This window comes from Lycorma delicatula, chromosome 13, assembly GCF_047948215.1.
Source record: "Lycorma delicatula isolate Av1 chromosome 13, ASM4794821v1, whole genome shotgun sequence".
Taxonomy (NCBI): domain Eukaryota; kingdom Metazoa; phylum Arthropoda; class Insecta; order Hemiptera; family Fulgoridae; genus Lycorma; species Lycorma delicatula.
In genome coordinates, this window is record NC_134467.1 from 14,999,717 (window position 1) to 15,013,530 (window position 13,814).

The following is a 13,814-nucleotide window of genomic DNA, read 5'->3' on the forward strand; positions in this document are numbered from 1 at the left end:
CCCCCCCAAAAAACTGGTGAATCAGGAATGACAGTAGAAACAGACGAATAGGAATCTAGAAATAGACGAAACAAACGAATCAGTAGAAATAGAAATATTTTTTAAAACGAAAATATATTAGAGGTCGTGTGTTTCCATATCATTGGTATTTGAAGAAATATGTCGTGAAACACGGGAGTGTTTTAAGTATACGGTAGAGATATGAAAAAAGAAACGTCGCTTAGCATCATAACATATCGCATTGAAAAAAGTTCAACAATAATGTCTGACAAATGGAAAGCCTATGATAGTATTCCTTTATTAGAAGGTTTCGATTTCCAACATTATACAGTGAAAATTTCGTAGAACAAGATAGTGGTGCTCACGCACAAATACTGGAAATTTGTGGGAATGTGCTAAGCGACGCAACAAGAAATAAGATGGTACCGATGCAACTATGATTGATTCTTATTTATGTGAATTTTTATTGCTTAATCGGCACAAGGAAGAAGATCTGTTTGAAGTAATGTTAGAAATATTTCAAATTTTTCTACTACTAAAATCAATTTGTCGTTACTTTATTTGCTTTTTTTTGTTTACTACGTTCATGTACTCATATGTACGTATATGTTAACGATTGTTATGTCATTCTCAAATCGACGATTTATTTTGTTTTGTATTAATCAAGAAATAATATTTATTTTTTTGTTATTTGATGTTATATTTCTTTGAGTCAAGGCGAATAATAATTATATTCTCTTGATTTAGTTACAAGAAAAGAGAAAAAAATATTTATGACAAAAAAGTTTTTAATTGAAAAAAACTTTTTTTACCTTTTTTCTCACCTAGAAATTGGTTTTTTCAACATGATTATTATTTTTGAGTTGATTTGGGCAAGAATTTTTGGTTGGTATAAAACTAAAAAGTACCCACGCGGTTTTTTCTGATCTACGGCTTATACACCCAACTTTATTTAAATGTAATATTTATTCTTTATTTAATCCAATATTTCTAACTAAAGCACGACCGCGTACCGTATTTTATTCGCCCAGGTGTGACGGTCCTAGCGGCTACTTTAAATACTTTTTTAAACACTTAAATATTATTCATTTATTTAATTCTAACTCTTATCTGTGATGTCGCAACATAATACCCGAATATAACAACTGTACATCAGTGTTACACTAGCGTTCATTGTGGTAAGAGGGGGTACTATTGAGGCAGTATACCCATTTATCCGCTAGTTTATTTAGATCATTTTTTGGGGTAGGGGTGCGATTATATAAATTTTTTTTGCAAATATTGTTATTTTTTAATTGTTAACAAATGTGTCTAAGAAAAATAAGACCTTAATTAGGCGAAATCTCGAGATACTGAGAGTGATCTTGCTGTACAGCCTCACCACCTTGACCTTTTAAGTTGAAAATTTAATGGCATCAGTGCTCAAGTAATTTGACCAAGTTTTTTTCAAAATCGGTCCACTAGTTCTGGAGATATAAGGAATGCAAGATCGAACACACACACGCACGCCCGCGCGCGCGCTCGTACACTTGAACATCCGGAAAATTTCCATCCGGTTTTTTGGGTTGCGTAGGTGTTAAAACATCAAGATCCGATGAAAACCACATATGCTTAAACTGAATCGATTACAATACTTTCACTTCTAAAGCTTAGCTCTAGACGGGAAAGAAAAAAGCGAAAAAAGTAAAAAAAAATGTGTGCTTAAGACCGCACGCCCGAAGTGAAAACCTGTATGGAATCGCAATAATTTCAAATTAATATATATTACAAGTAGCATATAATGTTTACATTCAATAGCTACTTTAACCTTTGACCCCCTAGAACCAATTTGACGCACAATTTGAATGTGTGTTTTTCACGATTATCACCTGTTTGTAGTTAAATTTTCACGCTGAAAGAGTGGATTTATTGCAAATTACGTAGGAAACACGGGTTTAGGATGCCCCAAAAATTGCAACAAAGAAATTGGCTATTGAGCCTTCACGTCTCTTTTCACGGGTTTATTCGAATACATTAAAGAACGGCTACTTTCAATGATGAATGTGTGTTCACATGTTGAAACAGTTGATTTACTGAAAAATTCATAGTAAAACATATGTTTTAAGTGCAAAGAGCATGATTAATTTTAAATTTATGATGACAATGTAGGTCATCATTACTTTCAGCGATATGTGTGTGTATCACTGATAATTATTTAATATAGGCAATGATCATTATTTACGATTCAAACTTCAAAATTACTGTTAGTCTTTATAATGTATCAGCTACTCAGCTAACGCTGTAAACTTATAACGATGTTCTGAAACAATCAGTCATCATTACTTTCAGCGAAAGCGGGTATTGTGGATTTTTAATTTTTATAGTTGTGATAGCTAATTATTGACAGCTGATGTTATTTTATTTATATTTTATATAAGAAACGGGATTTCTCAGACATATCTTTCGTTAAATAAAAAAAGGGCGTATCTCGAAATCAGTGCGTCCTAGAGAATTTTTAACGCGATTTTGAAATGCTTGGGTGCTTTGTGATAAAAAAAATGAAATTCTGTTTACTTTTGTTTTGAAAAATGCCGTGTATCTTCACTAATGCCGAATATGCCGACATGATTTTCATCTATGGATTTTGCGATGGAAGTGCTGCAGCAGCGGTTACGGAATATCGACATAGGTATCCTGGTCGTGTTGTACCAAATCGTAAAGTATTTATTCGAATTTTTAATAATCTTCGTGAGAATGGTACACTTCCCAGCGCTCATATTTCATCTGAACGACAAGCAAATCATGCTGATGAAGGTGAAAACATTATGCAGATGGTTCAACGTAGTCCGGCAACGAGCACACGATTAATTGCAACACGGCTCAATATTTCACAAAGTAGAGTATGGAGAAGATTAAATAATAATGGATTGCATCCTTTTCATATTCAGAAAGTGCAACATCTACAGACTGGTGACTACGCCAGCCTGCTGCAGTTTTGTCAACGGGTTAATAGGAATCAACATTTAATTCCGTTTATACTATTTTCGGACGAAGCTACTTTCACTTGTAACGGAATAAACAACACACGGAATGCGCATCGGTGTCTGAAGAAAATCCACATGCTACAGTGAAAAAAAATTTCCAGCAACGATTTTCAGTGAATATTTGGTGCCTTATCAAAGATGACCAATTAATTGGGTCTTTCATATTACAACATCGTGTCACAGGGAGAATTATCTGGAATTTTTACGTAATGAATTTATTATATTGCTGGAAAATATCACCTTAGCAAAACGAATTGAAATGTATTACCGACTTAATGGAGCTCCTACACATTTCACTAATGAAGAAAGGCAATGTCTTGATGAAAAGTTTGCTGGTAAATGGATAGGACTTGGAGGGCCGGTTAATTGGCCACCGAGATCCACAGACCTCACTCCGTTGGATTATTGTTTGTGGGAATAGTGAAAAATGAGGTTTACAAGCAAAAAGTAGACACACGCAATGAAGTGATTGCTCGCATTCTCAACGCTGCAGCTATAATCAAGAAACGCAAAGATACCGTTAGACTGGCGACACAAAATTTAGTAGAACGCGTTGAAAAGTGCATTGAACACAACGGTGGCATTTTTGAAACTTATTAAACCACATGAAATACTACTTGTAAGCAGCAGTTTATCATTATCATAAAAAAAAACAGTAAGTATTCTTTCTTCCTCCAGTTATTTTTTACTGTACATAACGAAAAGGTTTTTTCAATCTGTTAAAAATTAATCTGTTTTGTTGATAATAAGAGTCGACATGTTTAAAATTTTATTTGTTTTCTGCTGACATTATTTACATCAATCTTCTTATAATTAAATTCTCTACAATTTATGTTTGAGAAATGTATGATTTATCGCCAATCTAACAACGTTATTGTACGTCAAACGAAAAAAAAATGTGTTGTTGACCCTATTTTTGGCTTTTAGATGGGATATCTTATAATCTAAGAGAGATACAGTTCTGGGACCTATTGTTTTCGATTTCCCAGCTAAAAAACCATAAGAAAAAATTGAATTTGCCCCTTAATTAACCTTTACAGAATTTCAGAAATCCTTAATTTACCCGGAGGAACTGAAACGCGGGCGAAATCGTTCACTCTATATAACTCGCTAACGAAGTGTTTTCGGACCTATGTTTATATGAATTTTTTTCTTATTTTTAGCCTCAGAATGAGTTGTCAAAATATTGCCCTGTCCTCCTGAATCACTTTGTATATATCAATATACGTATATAATATATACGTAAAGTCCATAATTTCAAAAGTTAAAGAATTTTTTTAATTTCTGTTCGGAATTTATGATTATTGTAACAGTATATTGGCCCAGTAATATTAAATTTGTCTTTTATTTTTATAAAATGAAGTTCTGCATAACAAAAATAAAGAGAAATTAAAAAATAATTATGAAGCACTCATAATCATAAATTAAATAGATATAAATGAACAGCAAGGTTTTATACGTATTTTGATATGTTGGATACATTGTGCCACCGTAAGCATTTCATTAGGTTACGTGCGGAAGTTTAAGGTTATGGCGCACGTGTTCTATTTAGCATGAAATACTGTTGTAACGTGTTATTTTAACGTTATTTGTTTTAAGTGATTTACACAGTACAGTATAAAAACCTAGTACATAGTAGTTTGAGTATTTTTATTAAGTGCTATTTACATCTAACATTTTTAAAGTGTAGAATTTATTGATAAAATGGGAAGAAAAGCAAAGTTTACCCCAAAAGATGACAATTATGTTAAGAAAGGAAAAGGGCGTAAAGCTAAAAAACAGAAAGATCCTGTATTTCTTAACCTAAGTGAGTAATTTTGAACATTATGTGTGTGAAATGTTTTCGTTAATGTTTTACCATTCTCTACAGTAGACACGAACTGGCGTGTAAACACATTTTATTTAAAAATTTACCAGATTTAAATTATTTTAATTCCAACTTTTCATTAGGGCTTATCAGTTTCTGAATAATTTTCAGTGTTAAAGTTCTGGCTTTACTCTTTAACGTTAGAATTACTTCAATGAGGAGAATACCAAGTTTCGTTTATAAATATTTTATTCTGATCTATACATTATGTAGATAACGTCATTATAAGATAAACAATAAATTATAAGATAAAAAAGTAAATGTCATTAAAATGCATATTGATTATTTAAATACAAACAAATGAAATAATGTAAGGTAAATACATAAAATGTAAACCATTGCTACAAAATCACTATTAGAATGATGCTATTCAAAATCATTTTGAGCACATATTAGGTACACATTGAATAGTATGCTGAAAAGTCAGGGGATTTTTTAAAAAGAATATGTGAATAAGTTCTACATTCATTTTTAGAAGTCAAGTACCATGTTCAGTATTGCATTCTCTATTTATCAATAATTGAATAGCAGTTGTCTTAGAAAAATAAATATACTACATTACAAAATTTAAAAAGGAATTAAAGAAAATATTTTTTCTTAAAAGAAAAAGTGGCTTATAAATCCTGAATGTGTGGATGATCAAATCATCTCTATATTTATTTTCTATACATCTTATGCAGACAAATTTTTTAAATTAAAACTTATCTTTTGCACAAATAATATTACTTGGGGTATGAATTTTTAAACTAACCAAATAATTGGTACTTGTGTATTATAATGGCACCACAATGGCCACAGCGCTTCTCTAGTTAGTACCACTGAAACACTGAATTGAAATAAGGAAATAAATACAATTATAAATGCAATCTAACCAAACTTAACCTACACGCTTCGAGCATAGGTTAAGTTTGGTTATATTTTATTTATTTATTTTCTTATTTCAATTTAGCGTTCCAGTGGTGGCATCTTAGAACTAACTACAGAAGCGTTGTGGGCATAGTTTCGCCGTTATAAGTACCAGAAAATTAGTTTAAAATTTCTGAATTTTTTTACGTAATGTTCAACATGTACATAAATATGAGGGCTATCCAGAAAGTAACTTAGGTTCTGCTGTTGTTCACAAAAGAATAGTGCCATCTTGGTGATCATTTCTAGCCCAACTCAGTAAGCATCAAGCTGTACTACCTGAAGGACTGTCCATATCTTGTTGATGTTTTTTATAAGTGTTTAAAATATAGAAAATCCCACCAGTTAAAGTGAAACTGGTTATTAAATTTCTTTTTTTGGAAAAAACTACAAGCCCATTGAGATTTTTCAGGAACTATATGATGTTTATGAGAAAGATGTGATGAAGATTGAAGGTGCATTGAGACTGGTGTTTAAAAATTGCTGTTCAAATTGAAAAATTATGTGGGAAGCCAAGAGTTCTGGTGGCAAAAGTTGATGAAAGGATTCACAGATTATCTCAGATTACAGTATTAAGGATTATCGTATCTCAGATTACAGTTATCATTTAACGCCCCTGCCGGTTACTATGGTAACAATATAATCTGAATAGCAAAGCCGATAAAAATTTGACTAATGAACGAGGTTTGTTCTAGTTCGTATCTCAGATTACAGTTATCATTAACGCCCTCCAAGAGGATGGCGTTAATGATGAAAGGTCCTGTAATGGTAAAGCACATATATAATGTGCTTTACCATTACAGGAACTTTCATTTCAGTTTCTGTTTTCATGTAGCCATTTGCATTAAATTGTGACAAAAAAGTTGGGTTACCATTAGTTTAAGAGGGGCTCCAAAAAGGTGTACTAAGTAGCCGAAAAACTAAGTGGTAGAATTTTTTGATGAAGGAATACAAAAATTCATCCACAGTTATGACAGTTAACCAAATTTATTTGGCACCTGGTAGGAAAAGTAGGATGCACATAAGGATGTATTTTCAAATTGTATGTAATAAATTATTTTTCCAACTACTGTTTTTTTTTTTTTAATACCAAAATGTAAGTTACTGCCTGGATAGCCCGTATGTGTGCTAAAATAATTTTCTGTAATAACTGAATTGTAAATTATTTTTCATATTTAGTATTTTCACCTGTTATTTCATATGTTTTAATTTTAAATGATTAGTATGGACTTTATCACATCTGTTTTTTATTTCACTCGTAATTGTGTATTTTGTAATACTTCTCTAATGAAGATTTTACCATGGGTTCCCTTGATATTCACAAATCCAACAAAAAAAATCCTGGTATTTTTAGCATTCAGTAGTGATCCTGAGTTTTTGCACCGACCATTGGGGTTTAACAACATTATTATGTTACATACATAAGCAGTTGTATGGAAAAGAAACTTTCATTGAAATTGGTGAGAATTGCTATCATTAAATCTAGTATGAATTACCTTGCATACTTCTTAATTATCGTTATAGCTGTTTTTACGCAAAGCAATGAAAAATTACTGAATTTTTCGTTAGCTGAAAGGCTAGAGAAAAGTTAATTGATAATAGTTTGTAGTGTTAGTGGACCTTTTCCTTTAATTTTTTCTTTTAATCTGCCATTAATTAAAATTATGTATCTTCTGAAATAATGTTATTAAAATGAAGTTATATAAAATTAAAATAAAAGTAAACACCCTCTTATATTACCATTATTATTCTTGAATGAATGTCTGGAAATCTCCAGATATCCCATGCAGCTTCCTGGATTTGGGGCTTGTAGACAGCACAACTGTTGTTAATGATGTTTGAATGAGTTGTAGTCTTGTATAGACTCAGGCCAACAATACCTGAGATGTATGGTTAATTGAAAAATCCAACCACAAAAGAATACCAGTATCTACAATTTAGTATTCAAATCTGAGTAAAGACCTTTATTAGGAGATTCAAACCAAACAACTCTTGACTTTGAAATCAGCTGGTTTATTATAGCAAGTTTTACCACTACTCCAACCCAGATGGTTACTTGTAGTACTTATATGTGTTATTTCATGCAGTTCCTACATTAATTAAAAATATTTCTTTAAATAAGATTAAACTTTTAAGAATAACAAAAAAAGAACAAGATGTGATGTAAAACTCAATTTTTTTCTCTTGGTTTTTAAGGTATAACTTCAAAAAAATGTTTTTTTAAATTTTTTTCCAATTATGACAGACATAATTGAGAACTTTAAATGTACATTATTCCCATGTCCAACTCCATTCTCCTTTATTCACAGTTGAATTTTGTAGTTGCTAGAAAAATCTATTATTTTCTGGCATCTTCTACTGATCCTTCTAGCACTGTTTTAATGACCTCTGTAATGATATTTCCCAGCTTCTTATTATACTAATTAAGCTTCTTTTAATTTTCTATTTTTTTAACTGTTTCTTTAAATATCCATGTTTAACATCCATTGAGGTCTTTTTTTCTGTTTAGTCAACAGGAATTACCGTTCAGGTATTACTTGGATAAATGAGATTGTTATGTATTTGATTGTAAATGAAGTGTAGTCTTGTACAGTCTCAGTTTGACCATTCCTGAGATGTGTGGTTAATTGAAACCCAACCACCAAAGTATACCGGTATCCACGATCTAGTATTCAAAGTCGTATAAAAGTAACTGCCTTTACTGGGACTTGAACGCTTGAACTCTGGACTTCCAAATCAGTTTATTTGGGAAGACATGTTCACCACTAGACCAACCTGGTGGGTTATCCATTGAGGTCTACTCTCCATTAACAACACTTAACTTGATGATTCTTTAAATCTAAAGGTTTCTACAGACTGGTGCAGAATATTCACAGCAACAAGCACAAGCAAAAAAATTTGCAGCTTTAATTTTGCTGCAAATTATCCAATGTATGTAGTGGGATATATTTCTGATCTGTTTAGCTTAGCTGTCCAACAGTGGGAATGCAAATTTAAAACGATTAAAATTGCTGCAGATTTATTTTGCTGTTGTTAGAAGTTTTTCACTGCAGATGTCAGTACTTATGTAAACTTGATTTTAAAATGTCTGCTTGTAGAAAAGTTGATAGAATTTTTTTTAAAATTATTTACCACATAATCTCAAATCTTGTGTATAGGAATACGGAATTGAAATTTTGTAGCATATGAAAAATGCCTGGAATTCGAACCCAAGACCTTTTGAATAAAAGGCTGAGATGCCATCATCTCTTCTTCATGTAGGTTGGTATCTTTGATGGCATAACAAATTTTATGCAAGTGTACAGATACTATCAATCTAATGTGATTAATTATATCTTGCATAAAACTTTATGCAACGATTATGAAGATATAAGAAAAAAAACAAATTCCTAATGTGTTACCAGTTAATTTTAAAATTTCATCAATTGTTCATTGTTACTTATAAAAGTACTCTTTTCATCCTTTGTTAGTTGTGGCATCAAGGTATGAAATTCTCCATATTTGCTTCTCTCTAGATTAATATAGTACACTGACTTTCGTTTATTACTTTAAAAGAACACCTAAAATATCAACATTTTCCACAGTTGTGACAAAACTTTTATTTGATGTAAGTAGTCATCATTATTTGTAGCAATTTGTATAGTGCTCTCCAAGCATTAGAGGATTTTTATTACAGACATCCTATTGTCACCAAAATACATAATACAATTGCTGAATTAAATCGTCACAACACACAGGTGAATTTCTGCTAGCCATGTGGGAATCCTGGGTAATGAACGTATGGATTCCGCTGCTAAAGATGCATGTAGTCAACCATCTTTCATCACTCAAGTTACAAGTACCGATTTTATTAATTCCATTAAAATACTCTTTGAAGAAGGTGTCAAGGTGACTGGATCACTACAGTGGATAACAAACAACGACACATGAAAGATATGGTATTACCATGGGACTCTTCATGCAGAAAGATTTGCCGAGAGGAAGTGGTCTTGTGCCGATTGTGATTGAACATACCAGAGCTACTCACGGATACCTGATGTCAGTAGAGAGCATATCACTGTGTTAATATTTTAATATCCAAGAAGGAGCTTCTTGCTATTATTTTGACCCAGGCGATGATAAGGCGAAAGTGTTTTCATCCCAAAAAAAAATAAGATTGATTTGAGTAAAGTTGCAGATTTTATTGCAGTAGCAGTATGGAATTTTTCAGTGTTGCTATACCTATGAATATTCTGTTCCAGTCTATAAGAAGCTTAACTCTGTTTTCTCAAAATAATTATTTCTTTATATTAAATGCTTCCTTAACCGTACCTGTTCTTGTTATTATTTCATTTTTTCTTCTGCAAAATAAAAAAAATTGTGAAATAATTTTCTGTTAACATGCTAAGATTTAATTTTTTTATCTTTCGCATAGATGTTCATAGACTTTGTCTCCTAACTTGATTATTTTTGTTTTCCTGTTATTCATTTTCATTCTGCATTCTTACCTTAATACTTTCAAACTTTCTAAAATTGTCTGCTGAATATTCTTTGTTTCATCTCTTAAAACGTTATGTTATCTGTGAATCTACTACAAGAGCATTTTCAACATTTTTGCCATACTCCTACTAGTACTCTTTCAACATGGCTTTTACATATCTTTTTACAGTAATTATCTGATTCAGTTATAATTCTTTAATTAGTCTTTTACCTTTCTAAATGATCAAATATGCATTTTCCATTTTAATAAAATATTCACTTATCCCTCATCTGATTTATCTCTTATCAGTAATAGTTCTTATTAGAACTATTCATCATACTAATGATGAAAAATACAAACATAAAAGTGGATAGTATTTTTTATAATTTTTCTATTAAAATAAATTATTGGGTAGTTAATTTTTTTTTGGTCAGGTGATTTTAGAGTAATTAACTCAGCGTCAAATAATGGGCAGGCAGGAGTAGGTTTCGTGATGAACAAGAAGATAGGGAGGAGAGTGGAGTATTTCAAAACGCATAGCGATAGAATCATTGTAATAAGGATAAAATCAAAACCTAAACCGACAACGATTGTTAACGTTTATATGCCTACAAGCGCCCATGATGATGATGAGGTAGAGTGTGTATACGAAGAGATTGATGAAGCAATTAAACACGTAAAAGGAGATGAAAATTTAATAATAGTTGGAGATTGGAATGCAAGCATTGGAAAAGGCAAGGAAGGAAATATAGTGGGTGAATACGGGCTGGGCAAAAGGAATGAAAGAGGGGACCGACTTATAGAGTTTTGCACGAAGTATAATTTAGTAATTGCCAACACCCAATTTAAAAATCATAATAGAAGAATATACACTTGGAAAAAGCCAGGCGATACTGCAAGGTATCAGATAGATTATATCATGGTTAAGCAAAGATTTAGAAATCAACTCGTTGACTGCAAAACTTACCCTGGAGCAGACATTGATAGCGACCATAATTTGGTGATAATGAAATGTAGATTGGGGTTTAAAAACCTGAAGAAAAGGTGTCAGATGAATCGGTGGAATTTAGAGAAGCTTGAGGAAGAGGAGGTAAAGAAGATTTTTGAGGAGGACATCACAAGAGGTCTGAGTAAAAAAGATAAGGTAGAAAATGTAGAAGAAGAATGGGAGAATGTTAAAAAGGAAATTCTTAAATCAGCAGAAGCAAACTTAGGCGGAATAAAGAGAACTGGTAGAAAACCTTGGGTTTCAGACGATATATTGCAGCTGATGGATGAACGTAGAAAATATAAGAATGCTAGTGATGAAGAAAGTAAAAGGAACTATCGGCAATTAAGAAATGCTATAAACAGGAAGTGCAAACTGGCGAAAGAAGAGTGGATTAAAGAAAAGTGTTCAGAAGTGGAAAGAGAAATGAACATTGGTAAAATAGACGGAGCATACAGGAAAGTTAAGGAAAATTTTGGGGTACATAAATTAAAATGTAATAATGTGTTAAACAAAGATGGTACACCAATATATAATACGAAAGGTAAAGTCGATAGATGGGTGGAATATATTGAAGAGTTATACGGAGGAAATGAATTAGAAAATGGTGTTATAGAGGAAGAAGAGGAAGTTGAGGAGTATGAAATGGGAGAAACAATACTGAGATCTGAATTTAAGAGAGCATTAAAAGATTCAAATGGCAGAAAGGCTCCTGGAATAGACGGAATACCTGTAGAATTACTGCGCAGTGCAGGTGAGGAAGCGATTGATAGATTATACAAACTGGTGTGTAATATTTATGAAAATGGGGAATTTCCATCAGACTTCAAAAAAAGTGTTATAGTTATGATACCAAAGAAAGCAGGGGCAGATAAATGTGAAGAATACAGAACAATTAGTTTAACTAGTCATGCATCAAAAATCTTAACTAGAATTTTATACAGAAGAATTGAGAGGAGAGTGGAAGAAGTGTTAGGAGAAGACCAATTTGGTTTCAGGAAAAGTATAGGGACAAGGGAAGCAATTTTAGGCCTCAGATTAATAGTAGAAGGAAGATTAAAGAAAAACAAACCAACATACTTGGCGTTTATAGACCTAGAAAAGGCTTTCGATAACGTAGACTGGAATAAAATGTTCAGCATTTTAAAAAAATTAGGGTTCAAATACAGAGATAGAAGAACAATTGCTAACATGTACAGGAACCAAACAGCAACAATAACAATTGAAGAACATAAGAAAGAAGCCCTAATAAGAAAGGGAGTCCGACAAGGATGTTCCCTATCGCCGTTACTTTTTAATCTTTACATGGAACTAGCAGTTAATGATGTTAAAGAACAATTTAGATTCGGAGTAACAGTACAAGGTGAAAAGATAAAGATGCTACGATTTGCTGATGATATAGTAATTCTAGCCGAGAGTAAAAAGGATTTAGAAGAAACAATGAACGGCATAGATGAAGTCCTACGCAAAAACTATTGCATGAAAATAAACAAGAACAAAACAAAAGTAATGAAATGTAGTAGAAATAACAAAGATGGACCACTGAATGTGTAAATAGGAGGAGAAAAGATTATGGAGGTAGAAGAATTTTGTTATTTGGGAAGTAAAATTACTAAAGATGGACGAAGCAGGAGCGATATAAAATGCCGAATAGCACAAGCTAAACGAGCCTTCAGTAAGAAATATAATTTGTTTACATCAAAAATGAATTTAAATGTCAGGAAAAGATTTTTGAAAGTGTATGTTTGGAGTGTCGCTTTATATGGAAGTGAAACTTGGACAATCGGAGTATCTGAGAAGAAAAGATTGGAAGCTTTTGAAATGTGGTGCTATAGGAGAATGTTAAAAATCAGATGGGTGGATAAAGTGACAAATGAAGAGGTATTGCGGCAAATAGATGAAGAAAGTAGCATTTGGAAAAATATAGTTAAAAGAAGAAACAGACTTATAGGCCACATACTAAGGCATCCTGGAATAGTCGCTTTAATATTGGAAGGACAGGTAGAAGGGAAAAATTGTGTAGGCAGGCCACGTTTGGAGTATGTAAAACAAATTGTTGGGGATGTAGGATGTAGAGGGTATACTGAAATGAAACGACTAGCACTAGATAGGGAATCTTGGAGAGCTGCATCAAACCAGTCAAATGACTGAAGACAAAAAAAAAAAAAAAATTTTTTTTGTAATTTATGGAACATCATGATTATCAAGAATTAAAATAAAGTTCAATATAACCTCCTTTTTTGTATTATATTATATATTACCTTAAAATCTTATATCAGTGCCTTTTCAGGAGGTTAAGATAAATGTTAAACCCACTGGGTTGGTCTAATGGTGAACATGTCTTCCCAAATCAGCTGATTTGGAAGTCGAGAGTTCCAGCGTTCAAGACCTAGTAAAGTCAGTTATTTTTATATGGATTTGAATACTAGATCGTGGATACCGGTGTTCTTTGGTGGTTGGGTTTCAATTAACCACACATCTCAGGAATGGTTAAACTGAAACTGTACAAGACTATACTTCATTTTCACTCATACATATCATACTCCTTCATCCTCAGAAGTTATTCCTGAA

At 32.2% G+C, this 13,814-nt stretch overlaps 1 protein-coding gene across 1 annotated transcript in view; it reads left to right on the forward strand.

Annotated features, from left to right (window-relative positions):
- Positions 1–4,523: 4,523 nt before the first annotated feature.
- The window catches only part of LOC142333564 (26S rRNA (cytosine-C(5))-methyltransferase nsun-1-like), a 45,768-nt gene continuing 36,477 nt past the window's right edge, over positions 4,524–13,814 (forward strand). The window contains exon 1 of the mRNA XM_075380850.1: positions 4,524–4,830. Within this exon, the coding sequence (XP_075236965.1) occupies positions 4,728–4,830 (103 nt within the window). The 5' untranslated portion in view covers positions 4,524–4,727. The remainder of the gene's footprint in view (positions 4,831–13,814) is intronic.